Source organism: Dendropsophus ebraccatus, chromosome 2 (assembly GCF_027789765.1).
Source record: "Dendropsophus ebraccatus isolate aDenEbr1 chromosome 2, aDenEbr1.pat, whole genome shotgun sequence".
Taxonomy (NCBI): Eukaryota; Metazoa; Chordata; class Amphibia; order Anura; family Hylidae; genus Dendropsophus; species Dendropsophus ebraccatus.
The window spans coordinates 142875737-142896196 of NC_091455.1; the positions used below are offsets into that span (position 1 = coordinate 142875737).

At 44.4% G+C, this 20460-nt stretch overlaps 1 protein-coding gene across 4 annotated transcripts in view; it reads left to right on the plus strand.

Moving 5' to 3' along the window:
- Window positions 1-15193, plus strand: part of SEPTIN7 (septin 7) — an 87039-nt gene extending 71846 nt beyond the window's left edge. For 3 of the 4 annotated variants that reach the window (XM_069958417.1, XM_069958419.1, XM_069958420.1), the window contains 4 exons: window positions 8473-8493; window positions 10926-11061; window positions 13076-13215; window positions 14102-15193. In XM_069958417.1, the coding sequence (XP_069814518.1) occupies window positions 8473-8493; window positions 10926-11061; window positions 13076-13215; window positions 14102-14141 (337 nt within the window). In that variant the 3' untranslated portion in view covers window positions 14142-15193. The remainder of the gene's footprint in view (window positions 1-8472; window positions 8494-10925; window positions 11062-13075; window positions 13216-14101) is intronic. The other variant, XM_069958418.1, reaches the window with a different exon arrangement.
- The last annotated feature ends 5267 nt before the right edge of the window (window positions 15194-20460 follow it).

Sequence of the window (20460 nt, forward strand, 5' to 3'; positions counted from 1 at the left end):
ATTAAATGTTTTTTTTTATCTTTTAACCCCTTGTGAAAATGAAAAAACATGACAAGATTAATAATTTAGAGTAAAAATTTTACAAAAATTACACTAAATGTTGGTCTAGCCTTGATTTTTTTCCATTTCCACAAGGGGTTAAAAAAGAAAATGAACACAAAACGTGTAGGGTAGTGTCCCCTGAGTACGAAAATACCCCACATGTGGGCATAATGTGCCATATGGGCACAGGGCAAGCCACCAAAGGGACAGAGCGCCATTTAGAGGCTGGAATGGAGGATGGAGGCCATGTCGCAATTACAAAGCTCCTGTGCTGCCAGGTCAGTAGAAACCCCCGACAAGTGACCCCATTCTGGAAACTACACCCCATAAGGAATCTAACAAGGGGTGCAGTGAGCATATGGACCCCACTGGTGACGGGCACTTACGTAGAACATGTGCCGAGAAAATAAAAAATACAATTTTTTTCATTTTCACGTCCCAAATGTGGCCGTCACCAGGGGGCCATATCCCCGCTGACCCCCTTGTTAGATTCCATATGGGGTGTAGTTTCCAGAATGGGGTCACTTGTGGGGGGTTTCTACTGTCCTGGCTGCACAGAGGCTTTGTAATTGCATCATGGCATCCTCTAATGGGAATGGCGGCCATACCTATTTAGCTGGGGAAAAGGGACAATTATTAATTTATTTGGGGGTATTAGGCCAATTATTAGTTTATAAGGTTGGAAATGACAGGTGTCCATCAAATTCAACCTGTGTTGATCCAGAGAAAGGCAAAAAACCCTCGTGAGGCAGACGACAGTAGCCTCATCACAGGGGAAAAATTCCTTCCTGACTCCATAATGGCGATCAGAATAATCCCTGGATCAACGTGACCCCTGAAATAGGAATAAGGGACAGAATTTAGATAATGTAGAACCCCAATGACGTGTGGTGCGCCTTGGAGCGATCCAGTATGCAGAGGCCGGGGGGATCAGGACAGGTGTCACACTGGAAAATGGTGTCCTTCCTGATCCCCCTGTTACCCCACACTCTGCACTTCTTCTGGGGTCTCCTGTTCTCTAGTGTGGGGGACGTCACCTGGAGAATGTTGTCCTGGTGCGATACGGGGTCCTTCATATCCAGAAGTGCTGGGTCCGCTCCATGGCTGCTAAATATTAGGGCGCTATTACTACTTCTGATATTTACGGATCGTGCCGCAAGCTACAGGGCAGCGAGGGACCGGAAGAGGGGGTGCTGGTATAAAAGTTATCCCTGTACAGGTGGTGACCTTTATCCAGCAGTGGGAAGATCAGTTCCCGGACGATCTCCCCATTAACTCCGAGGATGGGGGGGGCGGGGGCATCTGGGGGCTGGATTCGGGTGTCCCTTCCTTCATACACTCTAAGGGTACATGCACACTGCGGAATCGCGACAGATAACCCTTCTTGCATTCCACAGCTGGCACCCGCCGGCGGACTGATGCGGGCGCACGTCTCCACACGTGTCATAGACTCCATTCTATGCACGGGCGGATTCCGCTCTCCGTCCAACGTGTTCATTCTTTGGATGGACGACGGATTCCGCCCGTGCATAGAATGGAGTCTATGACACGGATAGAGACATGCGCCCGCATCAGTCCGCCGGCGGGTGCCAGCTGCGGAATGCACAAAGGGTTATCCTTCGCCATTCCGCAGTTTGCACGTACCCGAAATCTGTAAGTGTACCCTGAGGTACTCTCACAGAGTTTGTAGAATTTCACACCATACCGTGATCTCTTATTGGGACGGTACTGGCGGAAAAGACGTGTCTGGGGGGCAGCGTACGCTACGCTACCCCCCAGACACGTCACTGGATGATGAGGATGATGAGGATGAATGGAGGAAAGAAGGATCCCCCCCATTCATCCTCACTGGCTGTTTCGGTGTCGGAGGCAATAATAACGTATCCCTCTGACACCGAAAACACCCTGGGGGCCATCTTTATACGGGGATTGGTATATGGGGTATGTAGTGGTGTAGTGTCAAACTTTATTCAATGTAGTGTGGTGTAATGTAGTGTTTTTTACGTGTTTTTTTTACAGTAAGTATAAAAAAAAACCTACGCCAACAAAGGAGTTGCTGATAAATGCCGCACTTATGTGCGGCACTTATAAGCAGACCGTGGCAGTAGAATATAGAAAAAAAACACCCTACGCCAAAAAGGAGGAGTTGCTGATTAGCAGCGCACTTTCGTGCGATGCTGATCAACACTCAGCGGCGATAGGGTGCGGAAAATAGAAAAAAAAAAATTTGGGAAAAAAAAAAAATTTTTTTTTATATTCTGAATATCCCTGTAGCTGCTGATAAGTGTATTACACATATCAGCCGCTAGGGGGCAGCAGAGCGCAAAATCCGGAAAATGACGAGGCTGGAGCCGAAAATAGCCGAAAGAAGACGACGAGGACCGCCGGAAAGACCCGAAGACCGAACGGAATGACGGAGGACGCCGCGAACCCGGAAGACGCCGATCAGGAGCCCGGGACAGGTGAGTAATGTACAAATACCTGCTCTGGACCCCTCGGCTACCTAGCTGAGGGGTCCAGGGCAGGTATTTACTATTTTGCTGGACTCTGATCGCCGTGCCACCGGCCCGATCGCCGTGAACGGCCGGCCGGCCGTTCACGGCGATCGGGCCGGTGGCACGGCGATCAACATTACTTTTTACAGTAATGGCGGTCGGTGCCGTCCTCGGACAGCACCGACCGCCATTTTTTTCCGGGTCATCGGGTCACCGATGACCCGGAAAGGTTCCGATCGCCGCTATTGGCTGATCTGAATTGATCAGCCTATAGCGGCGATCGTAAGCACGGGGGGTGTTAACCACCCCCCGTGCCGTGAAGCTAAGATGGCCTGCTATACATTATAGCAGGCCATCTTCCCCGACCGCTGTGTGTGAACACGCAGCGATCGGGGAAACATCGGGCGTACCCATACGCCCGTTTGCGTTAAAGCCCAGGCAACGGGGGCGTATGGGTACGCCCGATGTCGTTAAGGGGTTAAACCAATAGTGAAACGTCTTTATCCATACTGATGCAATTGGACATTGCCCTAGGGTAAGCGTGTACTAGATTAGGAAAGAAAGGGGTGAATTAGAGTTATCAATTTTCTATTTACAGAGCTGTGGGGTATGTTGGTGCTAAATAACCAGTGACAAAGGATGATTTAAAGTATGCATAAAAAGACTGTTTCTGTCCAGCTCCTAAACTAATTCCAATATTTATTTCATGCTTTTTGAAAACTGCATAGTTTTTCAGTCAGGCATATGTTCCAATAGCAGTCATGAAGGGTGCAGCCTGCAATCTTAGACCATTACTGGTGTCATTGTGGGGTGCATCCATGTACTACTACACTCAGTCTTTAAAAATTTAGTTTTCAGCTATTTGAAGCACCAAATGTCATTAACAGGGCTCCAGACTAAAAAATTTACCTAGGAGCCATTGGCTCCTAACCTGAAAAATTTAGGCGCCAAATAGAATATTTGGTCGCCAACATTTTAAAACATGTAAAATTAATGTTATGTTAAATGGGACTTACTGTGTGCAGAGGCCAAGGCAGCATCCCCCTTTAGATTCTCTCTTTTCTTAGTTTGAAAACGTTCAACATGGAAACTTGCAACTTGACAACCATATACAGTCTGACTCAGTACTTCAGCTTCACTTGGCTAGCCTTTTAATGAGGCTTACTCTTCTGAACTTGAACTTAAAAGCTTGCAACTTGACAACAATATACAGTCCACTAGAATGTGTGAGGTGGTCTACAAGTCAGGTTCTGAGTCAGTGTCACTGACTGCCAGTATGTAAGTGCCCCCTGGCCATCCTTTATATTGTGGCCTTCTCTTCCTCTTTGAGTTGAACCAGCGCTTCACAGAGGGCTCAGGATTGAACAGTTCAAGGGAAGGGCCTTCTGAGCTTATGCGAATTAAGTCCTCCAGTGTTGAAATATGAAGAGAAATCCGGACTTGTGACTTGATTCTGTTTTGGGCAGAAAAACCCCTTTCGCATTGTGCAGCTGATATAGGAAGTATTAACATAATGTGAATTAAATGTAAAACATTCCTAAAGTCAGTACAGTATGGCTCCTTTGAGATGACCGTTTCCCACAAACTGCTGTAAGAAAGGTCAGCAAACTGCCCTTTAACTAAAAATTTCAATTGCCTCCATTCTGCTTGGATTGCTTCCACTTCACAGCCATTTTTTAACAAAATGGTTTTATACCATTTTGTTAATGTGTCAATCTCCTCCTCTCCATATGTAACAAGATCATCAGGCCAGGAATCATGACAAAAGACAGAGAAACACTGGATGATGTCTGGACAGCCTGTTCTACCCTCCTTCTCACTACTTAGCATTACTTCAAATCTTCGTTCCAGTTCACCCACTGTTACTTCCACTGTTCTTCTAATGTGGTCATTTAGGTTTTTCATAAACTCCTCCTGTGCATCAAAATCTTTTAGCTGGATATTCTGAAAAGCAATACACCTGGTATGACTCGTCTTGCGTCTTTTAGCCATTTGACTTGCTCTCTGTGTGCCAGTCTGCATTTCCTCTACATTAATTTTTTTTATAAAACTCTTGCAGTTTGCCATTTCTCAGTGGGCCTTCTTTAACGTTTTTAACTGTCATCATACACGTTTTAATAGCAGCAACTGCTTGGGGAAGGATGAGAGAGTTCTTCTGGAGAGTCAGACTTAACTTTGAGATCTCCCCAAAAAGGTCATGGGGGAAATGACAAAATGCAACAAACATCAGGTTCTCCATTTGCTGCACAATGTGCTTGGCTCTTCCTGAAATGTCACTATTTTTTGAGGATACACAAAGATGTTCCATATGATGGTGCACAGCTGTGTACTGCCCTTGCCCAGTTTCTTGATCAAACGACAGGAAAACAGAGAGTGCCCGGAAGATATGAGGTAGCCAGCGCTGAGTCTTTACTGCTGAGGGACAGCGGATTTTACAGCCTAACTCTGCACCAATGGCTCTCAACTCCCGTTTACTTTTGGGACTAAAGTGATAAGTCTTCCAGACAAGATGCAGAAGATCATATACTTTTTGGACCATAGGTAGACATTTTTGTGTATTTAACATGGCCAGTTCCAAACGATGCAGTAAGCAGTGAAATGAGAATATATGCTCTCCTATCTCTTTTCTCATTAGAGCACCTATACCACCTGATGCACCCATATTGACACTAGCTCCATCTGCACCAAAAGCACTGAGCTTATGGTGCCACCAATATGGATCACTGTGGTCTGCACTAAAAATATCTCCAATACTTTCTAGTATTCCCCGAGCATGGCTATGCTGAAGTGCACCTAATCCTAGCAGACGGTTCACAGGGACACCTGACAAAATATACCTGCAGTATACTATCACATTATCACTTCCTGATACATCAGTTCCACAGTCTGTTATGATTGAAATGTAAGTTGCCTTTGCAGCTTCATTTAATGTTTGAGCTTTAAATTCCTCTGCAATGCAACCAATAATCTCTGCACATGCAGTGTCATTGTCATATGTCTTGGATATATCCATTTCATTTTTCTTCATAAGTAAGATTTGAGCCGCATACTTTGTAAATGGTAGCTCTTCACGTGCTATCATGTAGGCCACATTAAATTTAATCTTCATTTCTTTAAAATCTTTCTCAGCTGTTTTTTCACAAGCATGAGCTACAGCACGAGCTAAAGGTGTCTGTTTTGGGGCACTCCTAGCTATTATACAGTCACGAGCATTTTTATGCTTCAGACTATCTCCATGTTTTTTTTATTGTTTCTTTCTTGAAATGATCTGTTCCTTTAATGAAATCTGTCTTTCCAGCAACATCACCTGACTTGGAACAAAACTCACAGTACATCACTCCTTTCTCTTTATTGTATTTAAGCCAAGGAAATTCCTGAAGCCACACACTCTTAAAATGTCTGCTCCTGTGGACGGAAATTCTTGTTGCACTGCTGGAATTGCTTGCTTGATCTGATGTGCCGTTTTCACTGACTAATGAAAGCGTTTCATCTGAATTATCCTGATCTATTATAGTAGACTGGCTGGAAGATGCATGAGCATCCTTGAAAAAATCTGTAATTTTATGTTTCGCCATTGAGCCAATTGCAGTAGCCTGTATATAACAATAAGGATAATTACCTAATTGTCATGGACAAGTCCATTATATTAGTAATATAAAAGCCCAGGCCCCCCCCCTGCTGCCGGTGTGTTCCCTCAGCCAGCTGCCATCTTACCGGCAATGATCTACTATATATATATAATATATATATATATATATATATATATATATATAATATATACCCCCTGCTGCCGGTGTGCCGGTACACACTGAGGGAAGTGGTACTGTGCAGTCTATACATACTGACACTGAGGGAAGTGGTACTGTGCAGTGTATACATACACACTGAGGGAAGTGGTACTGTGCAGTGTATATACAGACACTGAGGGAAGTGGTACTGTGCAGTGTATACATACACACACACGGAGGGAAGTGGTACTGTGCAGTGTATACATACAGACACTGAGGGAAGTGCTACTGTGCAGTCTACATACAGACACTGAGGGAAGTGGTACTGTGCAGTGTATACATACAGACATGACTGAGGGAAGTGGTACTGTGCAGTGTATACATACAGACACTGAGGGAAGTGGTACTGTGCAGTCTATACATACAGACACTGAGGGAAGTGGTACTGTGCAATCTATACATACTGACACTGAGGGAAGTGGTACTGTGCAGTCTATACATACAGACACTGAGGGAAGTGGTACTGTGCAGTGTATACATACACACACACACTGAGGGAAGTGGTACTGTGCAGTCTATACATACAGACATGACTGAGGGAAGTGGTACTGTGCAGTCTATACATACTGACACTGAGGGAAGTGGTACTGTGCAGTGTATATACACACACACACACACTGAAGGAAGTGGTACTGTGCAGTCTATACATACAGACATGACTGAGGGAAGTGGTACTGTGCAGTCTATACATACTGACACTGAGGGAAGTGGTACTGTGCAGTGTATATACACACACACACACACTGAGGGAAGTGGTACTGTGCAGTCTATACATACAGACATGACTGAGGGAAGTGGTACTGTGCAGTCTATACATACTGACACTGAGGGAAGTGGTACTGTGCAGTGTATATACACACACACACACACTGAAGGAAGTGGTACTGTGCAGTCTATACATACAGACACTGAGGGAAGTGGTACTGTGCAGTCTATACATACTGACACTGAGGGAAGTGGTACTGTGCAGTGTATATACACACACACACACTGAGGGAAGTGGTACTGTGCAGTCTATACATATCCCCCCACACGCACTGGCTACCGCACCTGGCCGACATCACAATAGACACTACCAATCAGCCGCCCAGGCTGCGGTCCCCCCACACAGATTAGTGGCCGGCCGCCACCCCTGCTGTCCCTCCGGTTGTACTCACACACACTATCCACAATCTTGGTGCCGCTGGGGCACTTGAAGAACCGCCGGGTGAGGAGAGGCGGGAGAGAGTCGCTGGAGGAGTGTGGCGCCTCTGCGGCCGTCCGTCCAATGAATGACGGACGTGCTGGATGACGTCACTGGAGAAGCGTGTCCCCGCACAAGTCATCCAGCACGTCCGTCATTCATTGGACGGACGGCCGCAGAGGCGCCACGTGCTTCGGTGCAGCGTGCTGAAGTCCTTAAAGAGACAGCTGCCGCCGGGGCCAGTCGCCATTTGCAAGATATCAGTCGCATTGGCGACCATTTTGGTCGCCATCTGGAGCCCTGCATTAAAGGGGTTATCCAGGATTAGAAAAGAACAACAACAAACCCTGTGTGTGGTATTAAAATTCAGCTACATTCACTTCAATGTAACTGAGCTGCAAAACCACACTTAAACTGGGAACAAGAGCGGTGCTGTGTGTGTGTGTGTGGGGGGGGGGGGGGCGTCAGACATGTTTTTTTCTGACCCATGTGAATTTACCTTAAACAGTATTTGCCATCTTGGAAATATGATAGCACAAACAGAATGTATGGTTATAGTTGGTAAAAGGCCAGGTGTAGGAGAACCTTCCTACTTCTTGTATATCTTTGCATTAGAATGATACTTTTTTGAAAAAATAGTATTTTGAGTCTTCACCATTTTAAGAGAGTTAATAATAAATTTCTGAATGCTTAAGTGTTTCTGTACTTTAATGCATGAGTACTGAGTGCGCTATTACCAATGCACTCTTCTCCCTTCCAAATCTAAAATTAATCACTATTTATGCTGTGTTTGGCTGTTTGTCTAATCTATAATCTGGATTTTGCTTCTTTGCCTTTTCTTTCCACAATCTGTTGTCTCTAGATGCACAGATAAAGCTTTTCTTTAATTGATTAATTTTGATTTGCTTAATTTACGCATGCTAAGTCGTTGTGTTTTTTTGTTTTTTTTTTGTTTTTTTTTTAGACTTGAAACAGTTGAAGGCATGTAAGTGGTCTTTTAAAATTTTCCAAAATCACATACTTCTGTTTGTGAATTAGTTTTAACCTTTTGTAAGTGTTCTGTTATAGGTAAAAAGAAATAAATGGGACAATGGGATTTTACAATAAATACAGTAAAACACAATGTATATACACAATTATAGCAATTTTTACTGTTAGATGAAATTACCTGGTTTGTTTTCACCTATGTACCGTTACGTATGAAGGCACCATGCATAGGTGTGCCTTCTATGTGCTGTACAGTCTTCATATGCACCGTTTTGACCTTAAGCATCAAGCTATATTTAAAGGGAAACTGCTGCTGATATCTCCCTGTAGCCCTTCTACCTCATCTTTCCAGCACCAATCTTCTTATCTTCATGTGTCTTGCCATTTTTCGTGTAGTTTTATCTGAAGGAAATATGTAAATGAGCTCCTTAGATGCACTAGGGGGTGTTCCTTGGCCTCTCAGTGCACTGTTCAGCCTGCTCGCCACCCTCCTACGGTCACGCCTACCTATGCATTTTTTTGGCATGCTGGTGTTTAACAGCCCCTGCATGGAGATGGGCTGCTATTCCTGTGTGTGCATGAAAAAGACAGGCCTGCTTATGCATGCTTAAATATGCATAGGTAGGCATGATCGTAGGAGGCGGCAGGTGGAGTGAGCGCTGCACTGGTGGGCTGAGGAACGCCCCCCCTTGTTTTACCTGAGGAGCTCATTTAGATATTTCCAAAAGTAGAAATTAAATTACTCAAACAGTGGAACAAAGAAGAGCAGTGCTGGAAAAGGAGGTAGGGGGCTACAGGGACATATCGGCAGGTTTGTGTGCACATACCTGTTGATAGTTTCCCTTTTAAAGTGAACCCATCACAAAAAAAAAAAAAAAAGCTTTTGACATTCACACATCGAAAGTTTTATCGATTGGTGCCTGAGTGTTCAGACTGCAACAAATCAGGAGAAGTGTGCGCTTTGCCTATTTTCCCAGCTTCATGTGATATGATTGTGATGGCTAGGTAGGTCTATGGTGTTGACTCAGTCACACATAGCTGAAAGAAAAGCGCAGAGTGTCTCTGGCATATCAAAAGGCTGTTTTGTTTTGGCCACTTAAAAAAAAAAAAGCTTCACCTTTTTTTTTTTTTTAAATCCATTTTCAGTTTCCTAAAAAAAAGAAAATCAAAATGACTCTTTAAAGGAGAAGTCAGTTGATTTAAAAAAATTTGTCAGGGAGAAACATAAACAATCACTGCTTACCTCTTCATGTGCCTGCGAAGCACCATGTCACAGGCTCCGGGACCCTTGCCAGAAAGGCATTTTCCCTAGAGTACTGATGTTGTCATGACTCTGGGGAGGGGGGGGGGTTGATTTGGAATGCCCGGCTCGGCTAAGCTCTGCTGATGGATTGCCCGCTCAGCCAGTGAGTGACTGCAGCGGTGTGCTGGCTCAGTCACTGACTAGCTGAGCAACCAGGCAATGAACCGGGTCCTGATGTTGCAGCCAAGGGAGATCCTGGAGCCTGGCAGGAGTCCTGGAGTGGTGAGACAGCGCTACATAGGAGGGGGGGAGGGGGAGGTAAGTAGTGATTATTTATTATGTTCCTCCCTGCCGGCTGTTTTTTTTATAAAATCACTGGCCTTCTCCTTTAACTCATACTTTACATTAAGCTGTAGAGCAAGTAAGACTGCAGCATCTGCATATTTAGAGTATTTATTCCTAATATTAATGATCAAGAAGACTACTGGCTTGTCAGAAAATTGCCAGATTCGGCACAGATATATTGAAACACCGGCAAAGTTGGTTCAGATGTATATTGCAGTGTACCATGTACCAAATGAGTTTACATTTGGGACAGAATAGCGTACTCTACAGTGCTTTCAGACTTTATCTCTGTAGAAGCCACAAATTGCTATTGTGTATGTTAAGTTTGCCAGTATACATCATGTGTACTTGCAGCATTGAGAGAGGGATGTGTAAATACACTGATAAACCCCCCCCCCCCATATTTTCAGTTTAGTCCGTGTGTCTTATTAACAATACAAATAGCACCAAGGTGAGCAGATACTGGAAATACCATTTTCCTGATTCTACTGCCCCCTATACTGTTACTGAAGATGCAGTTTCCTTTTTAGATTTAGATTAGATTTAGATTGGGCATGTTCAAAACCTTGAATAACATTTACTATTGAGTCATCTATATTAGACTACTTTTTTTTCCTGTGTCTGGCTTAGACTGATTTGCAGCATTTCTATTTAGAAAGATATTTAAGCTAAGGAGAAATATAAGTGTCAGTAGTAGCAATGACATCAGTAACCCATCATTTCATTCATCTCATCTTTTTACCACTCTATTTTCTTTGTTTTTATTTAACCCATTATATCCTTTCATTGTCCATTCCTAGTTTATGCTACTTTGAACAATCTGGTTTGTATATATATTCCAGGAGCCCTCTAGCTCAGATGGAAGAAGAGAGAAGGGAACATGTGGCAAAAATGAAGAAAATGGAGATGGAAATGGAACAAGTGTTCGAGATGAAGGTCAAGGAAAAAGTTCAAAAGCTCAAGGATTCTGAAGCAGAAGTAGGAACCTTGATACTTCCTATTTTTTATGTACTTCCAACAGAATGTTAGATTTTACTACTGTAGTTATCATGCCTCATCACACAATGGTAGCGGGAAAGGCTTCCACTTATCCTGCAGCCAACAAGTCAGTTGCTCCTAGACCTTATAGAATAGGTTTATAGTCCATCTTTGGACGGTTTATACCCCCCACAGACAAGCAGACTGTTACTTACTGTTTAACCGTTCTTTAACCCTTTAAGGAGTAAGCCTATTTTAGTTTTTCGCCTCTCGTTCTTCCCTCCTCTTGTTTAAAAGGCCATAGCGCTTGCATTTTTTCACAGACCAACATGAGTCCTTATTTTTTGGCTAGGTTGGGGCTGGGGGATGGTGATGATCCCACCCCTATACCACCACGAAGGGTTTAAATGCAGCTGCCCACCTCTTTTCTCTAACACAGAGTGGGGAGAGGACACGCTGCAACATGTCTTCTCCCGGTTTATTCTTCTGATCAGTACGGGTCTGAACACTCATACCTGGACCGATCAAAACTGATCTATGACATGTCAAAAGTTTTTTTTAACCCCTAGACGACCCTGGACGTAGGGTTACGTCATGGAAGTCTGTCCCCAGACGACCCATGACGTAACCTTACGTCATGGGTGTTATTCCCGCTATGAAGCGCGCTCCGGAGCGGAGCGCGCTTCATAGCAGGTGGGGGCCGGCTGCAATCAGCAGCCGGGACCTCACCGGTAATGACACGCTGCAGCGATCGCGCTGCCGCGTGTCATTAACCCCTTAAACGCCGCGATCGCGGCGCGACCGCGGCGTTTAAGTGTAAGTGACAGGGGGAGTCCCCTGTCACTTACCGATCGGGACCCCCGCAGTGTGACTGCGGGGGTCCCGATCGGTAAAACGGACTGCCGGAGGTCTCTTACCTGCCTCCGGGCGGTCCGATCGGCGATCTGCTACTCTAAGCCTGCACAGGCAGGCTCAATGAGCAGATCGCCGATAACACTGATCAATGCTATGCCTATGGCATAGCATTCATCAGTGTAGAAATCAGACTAATCTATGTACAAGTCCCCCAAAGGGACTTCAAAAGTGTAAAAAAAAAAAAGTTCAAAACACTAACACACTACCCCAAAGCCCCTCCCCCAATAAAAGTTGAAATCACCCCCCTTTCCCATTATATAAATAAAACATATAAAAATGAATAAATAGATAAACATATAATATACCGTAGCGTGCGTAATTGTTCGATCTATTAAAATATAACAAGCGTCATTGCGACCGGTAAACGGCGTACACGAAAAGAGGGGAAAAAGTGCGCAGATTACCGATTTTATGTTACATTATATATTAAAAAAAATCAATAAAAAGTGATCAAAACGTCCGATCTTCACAAATATGGTATTAATAAAAACTAGAGATCATGGCGGAAAAAATGACACCCCATACAGCCCCATAGGTGAAAAAATAAAACCGTTATAAGCATCACAATAGGCCCATTTTATTAATATTTAATTGCCAAAAAAAAGGATTTCATAAAAAAATACATATATAACATTAGAGAATCTGTGTAACCTGCATATGGTTGTGTTCGGGCTGACCTATAGAATAATTGTATCATGTCGCTGTTACCATATAGTGCATTACGTAGACACAGGAACCCCCCAAACGTTACCATATTGCATTCTTTCTTACGATTTCACCTATTTATATCTTCATAAATAATATATTTGGAATTCCATCATACATGTTATGGTAAAATGAATGACGCCATTACACAGTACAACTATTCCTGTAAAAAACAAGCACTTACATGGCTTGTAGATAGAAAACTGAGAGTGCTAGAGCTCTTAGAAGGGGAGGAGGGAAAAACGAAAGCACTAAGATCAAAATTTGCGCGGTCCACTGGGTCATTTTGGGCCTGGTCCTCAAAGGGTTAAACGATAGGTACACGTTAATCTATATTGTAAAGGGCTATTATTGCTCAGATATGTTAGTGAGATGTTCTGTTACGTTCTTATAGCTCCAGCGACGCCACGAACAGATGAAAAAGAACCTTGAGGCCCAGCACAAAGAGTTGGAAGAGAAGAGGCGTCAGTTCGAGGAGGAGAAGGTGAACTGGGAAACTCAGCAACGTCTACTGGAACAGCAGAATTCTTCCAGGTAATGAGCACCCTAAATTTAATAAAATTTAGGTTACATACTCCATTCCACCGCATACCCCAATGAAGAAATGCTTCCAGTTATCTCTCAGTGCTGGTGTCTGGCCCGGTGCATAGACCCAAATGAATGCAAACCTTCCAAATGCAGGGTAATTACAGCCAAGGAAGGCAGCAGCATTTTATGTGACAACACAAAGAAAATGTTGTCATAGTGATGTTGCTATAATGGGAATATACGATTTCAGTGTAAAAATTGTTACCATAGTAACAAACTGAACAAGGTAAAATGGTGCCACTTCAAAGTTTATATGCCAGTTCACAGATCCAGGTAGACAGTAATTTGAGCATTGAACCCCCATAATAAATGCAGTGTGATGTGTTTTGTTTCATAGTAAAAAAAAAAAAAAAAAACTTTTTTTTTTTTTTTTTTACATATTTACCCAGCACAGCTTCTTTATGTTAAATGTGTGTGAAGGAGAAGTCCCGTAAAAAAATGACAGTGCAGGAAGGTAATAAACTATGCTTACCTGTGCCCCGTAGCACCAGTCCTGGGTCTTACTGAAAGTGCCAGCCTCCTGCAGGTCCTTCAGCTGCAACATTGCGTACCCGAGGCCGCAATGTTGCAACTGGAGGAGTCAGGTGTGTCATACCCGGAAGCCAGCGGACAATGACATCAGGTGGGTTTGTTTTTTTTTTTTTTATGGGACTTCTATTTTTAACCTCATGACAACCACCCCACATTAATAATTGGGCTGCAGAGTTGGTCCTTGTGCCTGCAGTCTGTTAATTAATGTCTCTACTGTGACAGGGGACTAAACTTGCATTTAATCAGTTCATTGTCTTGGTTTTTATTTGTGCACCTAGTAATTTTCTTCTGCTTCTCCTAGGACCCTGGAGAAAAATAAGAAGAAAGGGAAGATATTTTAAGACATTTGTTGACCACCATACTCTGTATAAGTTGCCAACTTGCCAGCACAGACATCAGTGTTTGTTGGAGCCTTTCAGCCACTTTTGAAACCAGTTGCATCCATTAATGTTGGATTAAACGGCATGACCTTTTTTTTTATTATTATTATTATTCTTGATCTTAGTGGAGATTAAACTGCCTTGAATTGTTTAAGTTTTTTTTTTTTTTTTTTGCATACTTGGAGAACTATAAGCTGCAAGTAACTGCACCCTCTCTCCTCCCTCTTTCTCTTTTTAACTGATGTCTTCATTTTAAAATCAAGAAAAGCATTTTACTGTTGTATACACGTGGTCTGGTGGCTGGTAGCAGGATATTCCACAATACAAGGACTCTGGCTTAACAATGAAGATAAATGCCATCCTTTTGTCGCATCTTCTAACTCACGCACATGTAATAAAGAATTTCCATGCATACGGTTTCTCGTTATTTACCTTCTTTTCCCTCTCTTTTGACACTTTCATTGTTTAAGATACACGTGGGAATTATAGGCTTACGGTCACAGTTGGCTTTTTCTTTTATCTTTCCCCAAGAACCAAACTCTAACGAGTGGGGGAGTACCTAAAATATATGCTTTTCCATTTAATACCTTCTATCCAGGGGACTCTACTTACTGCTTCCTTTTTGTAATAACATTTACTTTAGATATAATTTCTGAGTATGGGCCCTACTGATTTACAGTATATCTTATTTCTTTGCGGTAGGGGTCAGTGAGTAAAACCTTTATATATTTTTGTTTTTTATTTTTACTTTCTGCCTCTTTAAATTTTTCCCTATATTTTGTGGTAATGCAGCAGGAATGATGCATTTATAGGTCATTTCTAGATAAAAATAACAAACTTTCTGTTCCTACCCTATTGTGCAGTCTATTTTATGTTTTGCTAGAAATGGGATTCATGGCCTCACAAGGAGAGGAACATCACATTTTGCATTTAGCTGTATTCATATACTGCATTCTGTATTTTTTTTTGTTTGTATTGTACAAAGTCACATAATAAACAATGTTGTGATGTAATACTGCAAGTGCCTGGTTCTTTCCTTTTACCTTGTCTTTACAGTATTTGTATGATCACATGTACAGTTGTCTACAGGATATGAGGTGGTTACCCGATAAGTGTGGTTCGACCCACGGGGGGACACCCAGCAATCACCACAACAGTGGTCTCTTGTCCTCCATTACTTATTAATGTGGACTGCCAAGCACTGTTCTCCCCTTTCATTGCCAGTCCTATTAAGAGTGAATAAAGTGGCAGCATGCAAGCTCAACTCTATTCCCAAGGACCAAGTAATCTCCATTTTTGTAATTGGTGGGGATCCCAGCAGTTGGACCTCTGCCAGCTTACTTAAGGGCCCTATTCCACCGGACAATTATCGTACAGATTATCGTTAAATCGTTCGCATCTAAACGATAATCATTCGGTTGAAATGCAGTTAACGATTAACGACCGAACGAGAAATCGTTGATCGCTTTATAAGACCTGGACCTATTTTTATCGTTGCTCGTTCGCAAAACGTTCGCATTGAATAAGACATTGTTCTGTCGTTCGCAATAGATACGAACGCAATAGCGAAGAAAAAACTATCGCAATTAAGATCATAAGTAACGATTATGGTTCCATGGAAATGAGTGAACGTTTTCAGGTCTTTCGCAATAGAGGTAGTTTAAGATCGTTAATCGTTAACGATTATGCGAACGATAATCGTCCGGTGGAATAGGGCCCTTAGTCACATCGTTAAGCCATCTCTCCCCCAGGTACACAACTCAGATATAGTCTTTATGATGTGAAAGAAAATGTAATTCATCAGACATGGCCCACCGCCTTTCATTGCGACATGGTCCTTTTCTGAATCCCATGTGCCCAATGTAGTGGGTGGTAGACAGGGGTCAACAGGGACACTGTGATTGCTTTGTTCCCACACTGCAAGCTACTATGTACTGTGTGTTCTCACACCTTTTCTTCATAGCCATTGCTGCTTTTTTAACCCTTTTTCAAGACCATGGATCACTGATGCTTCAATGCCCAGGTCATTTTGGACTTCAGCTTATGGGGATCATAACAATGCCATAAGCTGAAGTCCCTAGCTCTGCCCCCTCTTCTCTGTCCCTTGCTGCTGTTAGAAGCCTGTAACAGCAGCAGGGGAGGTGGTGGAGCTCGCGGTGGTCCCCCAAGAGTTTGCGCATGCCAGCCTTACCTCCCTTCCCCGCCAGCCTCCGTAGTCAGAACACTGGAAGCCTCAGCCAACCATCAGGGCTCTGCGATCACAGGCAGAGCGCGGCTCCAGTGCTGACAGTTGTGGCGAGTCCCCGGCCGGGACCTGCCGCAGATGACACAGACGCAGCTTCTGTGTCTGTGTTATCCTGCATCGTAAAATAACGTCGCAGCAGCAATGTTAATTTACTTTGCAGTGGCGGGGGGGGGGGGGGGGGGGGGGTTAAGCAATCTGTGCTATGGTAACTTTTACGTTGGATCAAACCAAAAGGCTATCATTTGTTTCCTACATGCTTGGTGACCTTCAGCATCTATGCCTGTGTCATTGGATTACTAACTGTGACCACTTTTTACAGGTACTAACTACTGCAAACAGGGAACACCTTACTAGACCTGCCATTTTGGAAATGTTCTCACCCAGTCATCTGTTGAACAAAGTTTGGCCCATGTGCTCAGATTCTTATTACTTGAACACAAAAAGACTCTTATTACAGATTCTTATTACTTGTTTTTCCTGTTTTCCAGATCCTCATCTTCAGGAATTGAAGTTTCAGTTGTATATGTTCTTCTATGACAGTTGTTACTGTACAAAGATAAACAATTTTATCCACATCTTCCTTTCAGTGATTTTAATTTTATGGCTGACTAACATTGTGTTTATAACACTTTTTGTTTTTCCCACAATAAACCACCAGGTGGCGGCAAAGTACAAACTTTCTGTATATCTAATGCCTGTCTGTTAGGGCTAGTTCAGTGTTGATCATTACAAATTTGTCCATAATGATGACTATCAACTGATACAAACTAAACATAATAAAAAAAGGCAAAAAGCTATGTCAAATATAAATAACCGGCACTCCAAAAATAATCCTCATAATCCCCACTAAGTCCCTTGCAATCTGTCTCACATGGAGACTTATTCACCCCTGAGGAAGTGTCCATGTGAGACACAAAACATTAGGCTCAGTGGATCCTGACATTGACGTCTCCTAAAGCACCCAGAAATTTGGGTGATAAATTTCTTAAACATTGCTCCTGCCTGTTTGCATATGCTTGTTGTTTATACCTTTCACATTTATTTGTTGGGTATTCTAATTTTTCACTATACATATAAGCAGGGCCGCCGATAGGGCAGTACAAGTGGTACTGCCGTATGGGGCCCGGACCCTAAGAGACATGGGGGGGGGGCCCGCCGGCTGCCGCCCCCCGTCCGCTACGCTAGGGGGGCCCGCACGGCCCCCCTTGCCACCTGTTTTTGAGCATCCCGAGAAGCTGCGGCCGCGCAGCTTCTCGGGATGCACTGATCGCTTTGATGTTCCGCCCGCACTGTGAGCGGGCGGAACATTAAAGAGATCAGAATACAGGAGCAGGACCTGTCAGCGTCCTCCTCCTGTATTCTTTCCCATAGGCTGCCGGCACTTCATACCAGCAGCCTATGGGACGCCGGGACGTGACCTCTCTGGCAGGTGTGATGATGTGACGTCATCACGCCTGCCGGAAGTCCCGTCCCTGCGGCTCGCAAGATGGAGCCAGAAGAGGAGGAGGAAGAGCTGCTGCCTGCACAGCGCGGATTAGGTGAGTAGGATGTTTGTTTTTTTAGGGGCACCTCTGGGGGCATTATTAGCGTATGGGGGCACCTCTGGGGCCATTATTAGTATATAGGGGCACCTCTGGGGGCATTATTAGCTCATGGGGGGCACCTCTGGGGGCATTATTAGTGTCTGGGGGCATTATTAGTATATAGGGGCACCTCTGGGGGCATTATTATTGTATGGGGGCACCTCTGGGGGCATTAGTGTATGAGGGCACCTCTGGGGGCATTATTAGTATATGGGGGGCACCTCTGGGGGCATGATTAGTATATGAGGGCACCTCTGGGGGCATTATTAGTATATGGGGGGCACCTCTGGGGGCATGATTAGTATATGAGGGCACCTCTGGGGGCATGATTAGTGTATGGGGGCAGCTCTGGGGGCATGATTAGTATATGGGGGCACCTCTGGGGGCATGATTAGTATATGGGGGCACCTCTGGGGGCATTATTAGTATATGGGGGCACCTTTGGGGGCATTATTAGTGTATGGGGGCACCTCTGGGGGCATTATTAGTATATGAGGGCACCTCTGGGGCCATTATTATTGTATGGGGGCACCTCTGGGGGCATTATTAGTATATGGGGGCACCTCTGGGGGCATTATTATTGTATGGGGGCACCTCTGGGGGCATTATTAGTGTCTGGGGGCATTATTAGTATATGGGGGCACCTCTGGGGGCATTATTATTGTATGGGGGCACCTCTGGGGGCATTATTATTGTATGGGGGCACCTCTGGGGGCATTATTATTGTATGGGGGCACCTCTGGGGGCATTATTAGTATATGGGGGGCACCTCTGGGGGCATTATTAGTATATTGGGGCACCTCTGGGGGCATTATTAGTGTATGGGGGCACCTCTGGGGGCATTATTAGTGTATGGGGTCACCTCTGGGGGCATTATTAGTGTATGGGGGCACCTCCGGGGGCATTATTAGTATATGGGGGCACCTCCGGGGGCATTATTAGTTCATGGGGGCACCTCCGGGGGCATTATTAGTGTATGGGGGCACCTCTGGGGGCATTATTAGTATATGGGGGCACCTCTGGGGGCATTAGTATATTGGGGCACCTCTGGGGGCATTATTAGTGTATGGGGGCACCTCTGGGGGCATTATTAGTGTATGGGGGCACCTCTGGGGGCATTATTAGTGTATGGGGGCACCTCTGGGGGCATTATTAGTGTATGGGGGCACCTCTGGGGGCATTATTAGTGTATGGGGGCACCTCTGGGGGCATTATTAGTGTATGGGGGCACCTCTGGGGGCATTATTAGTGTATGGGGGCACCTCCGGGGGCATTTTTAGTATATGGGGGCACCTCCGGGGGCATTATTAGTTCATGGGGGCACCTCCGGGGGCATTATTAGTTCATGGGGGCACCTCCGGGGGCATTATTAGTATATGGGGGCACCTCTGGGGGCATTATTAGTTCATGGGGGCACCTCTGGGGGCATTATTAACTCATGGGGGCATCTCTGGGGGCATTATTAGTGCATGGGGGTACCTCTAGGGGTATTATTAGCTCATGGGGGCACAGCAGGGAATCCTACATACAGGGGGCACAGCAGGGGATCCTACATACAGGGGGCATCCCATACTATGGGAGCCTACAGGGGGGAGAAAGGAAAGGAAGTTGCTAGAAATGTGCGGAGCCTAAATTGTTTGTCTCGCAGGTTCTAAGGGGATGAAACATATCTGGAAGGAATCATCATGGAGGTCTGGGCCGGATGGAGAGGAAAAGGGAAAGTGACGCCTCAGATCAAAGAAGACGTCACCTGTGAGTCCGTGTATGACACTTTTCTTATTTTGTAGAACATCATTTAGTAGGGGTGCCCCGAGGGGACAGCTACTACATTATCTGTACTCAGAGGGATATCACTGTGTTATCTGTGCTGTTACATAGGACTGCAGGTGACAGCTACTACATTATCTGTACTCGGAGGGATATCACTGTGTTATCTGTGCTGTTACATAGGACTGCACGTGACTACTACATTATCTGTACTCAGAGGGATATTACTGTGTTATCTGTGCTGTTACATAGGACTGCAGGTGACATCTACTACATGATCTATACTCAGAGATATCACTGTGTTATCTGCTGTTACATAGGACTGCAGGTGAAATCTACTACATTATCTGTACTCAGAGATACCACTGTGTTATGTGGTGTTACATAGGACTGCAGGTGATATCAGGTGATTTCTCCAGGTTGCAGAAGTTCAAAATTCATCGTGCCCTGGTGTGCTGGTGTCTGTATGTCTGTATACATGTGTGCTGGTTTATGTATACATGTGTGCTGGTGTCTGTATGTCTGTATACATGTGTGCTGGTGTCTGTATACATGTGTGCTGGTGTCTGTATGTCTGTATACATGTGTGCTGGTGTCTGTGTGTGAGATCAATTCTAGAGAACTGGCTCATATATCCCATTTTCCCCAGTGGCTTAAAATGTAACCTCTGTTATACAGTTATAAA